This window comes from Triticum dicoccoides, chromosome 4A (genome assembly GCF_002162155.2).
Source record: "Triticum dicoccoides isolate Atlit2015 ecotype Zavitan chromosome 4A, WEW_v2.0, whole genome shotgun sequence".
NCBI lineage: Eukaryota > Viridiplantae > Streptophyta > Magnoliopsida > Poales > Poaceae > Triticum > Triticum dicoccoides.
Window position 1 is genome coordinate 574,330,956 of NC_041386.1, and position 5,266 is coordinate 574,336,221.

Genomic DNA, 5,266 nt, shown 5'->3' on the forward strand with positions numbered 1-5,266 from the left:
CGCGATTTTAGATTTCGTCTTTCAGAAGAAGTTGGGGGATTATCTTTCTCGAGGTGAAAATATGTATTTTCCTTCGACTATAAGATTTAAATCGATATTCTAGAGTTCATGCTCTCGTGCGATTGGCTACTGTGTATGTTCGCATTTAGATTTAGTTAGGGTTTCAGCATTTATGTGTTGTAGGAGTAGTCAAGTTTTGAGGAGGCTGTGGGGTGAGATGACGGTCAGGATATAGATGGTCGCTGATTCCTGGTGCTATTTCTTCAGGTTTTAATTTGGTACTGATGATTTATTCTAAAATGCGTGGTCAGATCTCTAGCTGAAGGCCCTTCACTTTTTCTTGGACCAAATTCTGCTAGTTCTCCAACAATTTCGATTCTTTGGTCCAATTTAACTGATTATTTGACGCAGAGTGTACGAATCTTGGAAGCCAAGAATGGGGATGCTTCCCTCACCACCAAGGCAGCTAAGCATCGTCAAGGCGGTGAAGGAGGAGGATCAGTTGTTGCACTCTGTCAAGGAGGAGAATGTTGATGATCATCCAGATGCAAGTTCTTATCCATCTGTTGACCTTGAGGCTGAGGATAGCGATGCATCGATGGAAGTGGAGGAAGAGCAGCCATATGAGGCCCGCCTCAATGTAGAGGAGGAGGAGGCCAAGGGGAGAGAAGCTGTGAGACTTGTTTCTGATCCAGTGACAAAGTTTAACAAGTTTGATGAGCTGCTGACCCAGGTCCAGCTCTATTCGGAATTTATACTTGAGAAGGTGCTTGAAGGATATAGCAATTATAGCTCTGCTTATAATGCTACTCTCACAGAAGAAGAAATGTGGGCAAAAGAGCAGGCCGAGCTTGTTCCATTGGTGTCTGGTGGGATGTTAAGGCCTTACCAGATTGAGGGTGTGAAGTGGCTAATGTCGCTTTGGTGTAATGGGCTAAATGGGATACTAGCAGATCAAATGAGTCTTGGAAACACAATCCAGACAATTGGATTTCTTGCTCATCTCAAAGGGAATGGTCTGCATGGTCCATACATGATCATTGCCCCTGTTCTCACTCTATCAAACTGGGTGGATGAGATCTCTAGGTAAAGTTTCTAAAGTTTCCTTTCAGTGTTGTTAGTTAATGTCTTACATAGAGAAGCTTGGTTTCAGGCTTGTTCCGTCTATGGCATGTCTGATTTACTATGGAGATAAATTGGCTCGGTCAGAGATTAGGAGAAAGTTGATGCCCAAAACTGGTGGCCCTGATTTTCCGATAATAGTGACTTCATATGAGATGGCCATGTCCGATGCAAAAATTCTTGCTCAGTACAGGTGGAAATACATTGTTTTTGATGAGGTGACGGAGAAGCAAGTACCCTAAATCATTGTCCTTTGTGGTTTTCACTATTTTATATTTATATGTCAACTGCATACTTCTTTTCCAGGGCCATCAATTGAACAACTTGGAATGTGAATTATCGAGGAAGTTAAGGCGGCTACCAATGGATAATGGGCTCCTTTTGACTGGGACACCATTTCAAAATAACCTAGCAGAGTTGTGGTCGCTACTGAACTTTGCTATGCCTGACATATTCTCATCTCATCAGGAATTGGAATCATGGTACAATTCTTTCAGCTCACACTCCCACCTTTGCCCATCCATTTTGTACATGCCAACATACCCATAGCCTCCATATACTGGAATCACTTCTCAACTTCATGTGTTCATTAGTGACTGATCGCTGCCTTGAGGCCTAGCTTTCAGAAAGCTTGCTCTGCCATATGCCAGAGCTTGTGTTGGCTCGGCTAATTTTCACATGCTGTTGTAAAACCAATTTAAATAGATCTGTCAAATACTTAGGGAGATATAAAATTCTTTTACTAATAATTTATCTGTTGTAATTGTAGCAATTCCACGTTTGAAACAGATATTCTCGTGTAGCTGTATACAACCATATATCATGTTTTTAAGAAACTCCGTTGTCCTATGAGTATAATTATATATCATTCGGTTTGTTTGTTTTTTCTTATAAATATCTTCGCTTTGTTAATGTAAATTAGGATGTCTAGCCCTTAAAAAGCACAGTAGTTGAATGAACTGTCTGGACAAGCAATGAAGCAAACCTGCACATTATCAACTTATCGGTTTTTGCATATTTATCTTGTTATACATGTCATGTTTAATAAAATGTCTATCATGGCGAATTTTGGTGCCTTACATGTATTTCTTTTTTGAAGATGTTGGGGGGTTTCTTCTTAAATACTCCATGTATTATATTTGCTTTTTTTGTGTGCCTCCGCTTGTCTGACAACAATTCCTCTTTAAAGGTTTGATCTTATCGAGAAAAGAGGTGAGGGACAAGAACAAACTATAGTCAACAGAAGGGTCCTTGTTTCAAAGCTTCACACCGCGTTGGATCCATTCCTTCTACAAGTGGAAGATTCTATGTGCTACAAGGCCAAAGCTGTTAAGAACTGGAATGCAATCCACCTCTCGGAAGACCACACGAAAAGAGATGGTGTGAGGTCTGTTGGCCAGAATTGTAAAGGGGCAGCAGCAGAGGTTTCTTCTGAAAATGGCGGTGAAGGCACTCCTAACATGCCATCCACTCGACTGGGGCTGGAAGGTAACAAAGCTAAGAGGCCACGAACAGATGATGCACTTCTCTCCCTGCTTGGAGAAACCAATGGCACAGTTCAAGCTTCTTTGAGGCCAGTTGAGCCTGTGCAGGTGCCGAAGGCAACTTCCCCTGCAGAAATCTTGGAGGCCCTCAGAGAGATCCCCGACTTGGCCCGTGCTGACCTTCTGAGAGCCTACAGCAGCCTGATCCGTGATGATCGCCAGTTTAGATCACTTGTTGCGCTCCCAATGGACACGAGGAAGGACTGGCTGCTCATGGAAGTTGGGAACAAGTGATGCCGGACGTGTTGCTCCAGAAGCATGCGTTTGGAGATTGTTCGATGGAGTTGAACCATGTAAACAAGTAGTAGTATGGATTCTCCTGAACTGTATTTGTTTACTTGCAAGAGCATTTGAAATCACTGGCGGGGATTGATGCATTGTCGATTTCCGTTGCATGCTCGCCCTGTTGATTCGTCATGTGCCACTGCTCAAAGTGCAGCGTTTGCTTGCTTGGCGGAGCTTCCAGCTTTGGTCGGCAACCTGCTGCAACAACTCGCAGTTCTGCTGGAAATTAAACGAGATGAGCAAGATAGGCCGCCCCCGCATTACCACCCAACTCCCAACCACTAACTAACCATGGAGATTGGAGATGGAGACCACGACGACATGAAAATTTGGCATTGATACGTAGGGTTAGAGGCCACCTGTCAATGACAGGGAGTGGAATACTTGGGTAAAAAATGCAACCAAATGTGTGTCCATTTGTCAAAATTTATGCTGGTACTCCTCTATTCTTCTAGTACAGTTGTTCTGACAGAGAGAATTGGAGATTGGATTGTTGCGGAGCATCGATATTTTACCACATTGGATATTTTAGATCAAGTCTCAGATTCTGCTGGAAATTAAATCAAATGAGCAAGAGAGGCCACCCAACTCCCAACCACTACTAAGTTACTAACCATGGAGGGAGATGGAGACCACGACGGCATGAAAATTTTCATTGATGAGAAGCCATGCCCACTTGCTTGCAAATACGAAGATACTCCTACACAACACCAGGACCAGATCACACATTTCATCAATGTACAAGTCAACAAAATCTTTTATTGCGGCCGTACTTGCACCGGCCACGGACCACACACACCAAGCACGCCCTGCCCATGATCCATGATCCATGATTGATCCATCTCTCCCAACAGGAACGACGCACCTGCCTGTACCTGACTGACACGGCCCGCGCGCCACGCGTGACCCAACCACTAACCAACTACTGTAGTGCGGAGTGCGGACCGGCGGCTGCGCGGGCCTTGAGCCAGCTGACGACGTCGGCGAAGACCTGCTCCACGTTCTCCTCCGGCTCGCCGACGATCTGGTGCCACATCCCGGGGTACACGCGCAGCGTCTTGTCCTTGCTCCCCGCGCGGCGGTGCATCTCCTCCACGCACGCCGGGTCGCACACCGTGTCGTCGCCGCCGTGAACCGCCAGCAGCGGCAGCTCCACCTCCTCGAACCTCGCCTGCAGCTCCCGGCACACCCGGAGGAGCTCCAGCGCGGTGGCGGCGCGGGGCGGCGCCGTGGTGCGGCGCGGGCTGGCCAGCGCCAGCGCGCGCTTCCACTCCACCTTGAAGGACCGCCCGGGGATGTTCCCCCTGGTAAAGGCGACGTGCCAGGTGGGCGCCACGGCGGCGGCCGCCCACAGCAGGTGCTCCAGCGGCCACGGCGGCATGAACCGGGGGCTGACCCCGCACATGGCGCCGTTGAGCACGGCGCCGTCGCACCAGCGGGGCTTGTCCCGGAGGTGCAGCAGCAGCGCGATGGCGCCGCCGAGGGACTCGCCGTAGAGGAAGCAGGGCAGCGGGGGCGGGTAGTCGGCGCGGAAGGGCGCGAAGGCGGCCTCGCAGTCGTCGAGCACGGGGGCGATGTCCGGGATGTGGGCCTGGAGGCCCTCGGAGAAGCCGTGGCCCTGGTGGTCCACGGCGGCCACGGCGAAGCCCTGCTTGGCGAAGTGGACGGCCGTGAGGAGCACCATCCAGCTGGACTCGCCGGTGAAGCCGTGGACGACGGCGATGGCGCCGAGCACGGGGGCGTCGCCGCTGGGCACCCAACGCTGCGTGAAGATCCGCAGCCCGCGCGGGTTGACGAAGGTGGAGGAGGTGTGCGTGACCCCGTGGCGCGCGTAGTACTCCTCCGCGGTGAGCCCGCCCATGGGGCTCCGCTCGTCGGCCTCCGCAATCGGATGCACCATGATGACGGCTTCTGGAGCTCTCACCCCGCTCCCCTGGTGCGTTCTCGGAGTAGTAGATGCAGACGAGGGCGAGGAAGAGGATATTTTATTTGGCAGAAGTACTACCAGACTCTGAGGGCGGATCGGCCGATGACGGCTGATGAATGATGCTACTGTACTACGGTATGGCGTTGGCGAAGTAGTAGATGCTTCTCCATACTGCGTTTTACAGGGCTTCGACGAGAGGCCACTTGGTAACTATATCCTTTTTTTTAGGGATACTTAGTAACTATACCCTGGTCATGGGAAACCCGGCCCGGTCGGCCTGACCTGACCTAACCCAGTCTTGCCCACGGGCCGGGCCTGGGCCTAAGTTTTGAGCCTCAAGGTCGGACAGGGCTGGGCTTGGGTTTACCATATTTGTGTTTTAAGGAAG

The 5,266-nt window shown here is 49.9% G+C and overlaps 2 protein-coding genes across 3 annotated transcripts in view; one reads left to right on the top strand and one right to left on the bottom strand.

Annotated features, from left to right (window-relative positions):
* Nucleotides 1-3,050, top strand: part of LOC119286863 (ATP-dependent DNA helicase DDM1-like) — a 3,567-nt gene extending 517 nt beyond the window's left edge. For both annotated transcript variants that reach the window (XM_037566332.1, XM_037566331.1), the window contains exons 2-5: nucleotides 412-1,086; nucleotides 1,154-1,340; nucleotides 1,429-1,604; nucleotides 2,312-3,050. In XM_037566332.1, the coding sequence (XP_037422229.1) occupies nucleotides 437-1,086; nucleotides 1,154-1,340; nucleotides 1,429-1,604; nucleotides 2,312-2,900 (1,602 nt within the window). In that variant the 5' untranslated portion in view covers nucleotides 412-436 and the 3' untranslated portion in view covers nucleotides 2,901-3,050. The remainder of the gene's footprint in view (nucleotides 1-411; nucleotides 1,087-1,153; nucleotides 1,341-1,428; nucleotides 1,605-2,311) is intronic.
* A 529-nt stretch (nucleotides 3,051-3,579) lies between these two features.
* LOC119286864 (caffeoylshikimate esterase-like) lies at nucleotides 3,580-4,963 on the bottom strand. Its single transcript, XM_037566333.1, has one exon. It carries the CDS (start codon nucleotides 4,849-4,851, stop codon nucleotides 3,874-3,876), a length of 978 nt encoding a protein of 325 aa, XP_037422230.1. The 5' UTR covers nucleotides 4,852-4,963; the 3' UTR covers nucleotides 3,580-3,873.
* Nucleotides 4,964-5,266: the final 303 nt, after the last annotated feature.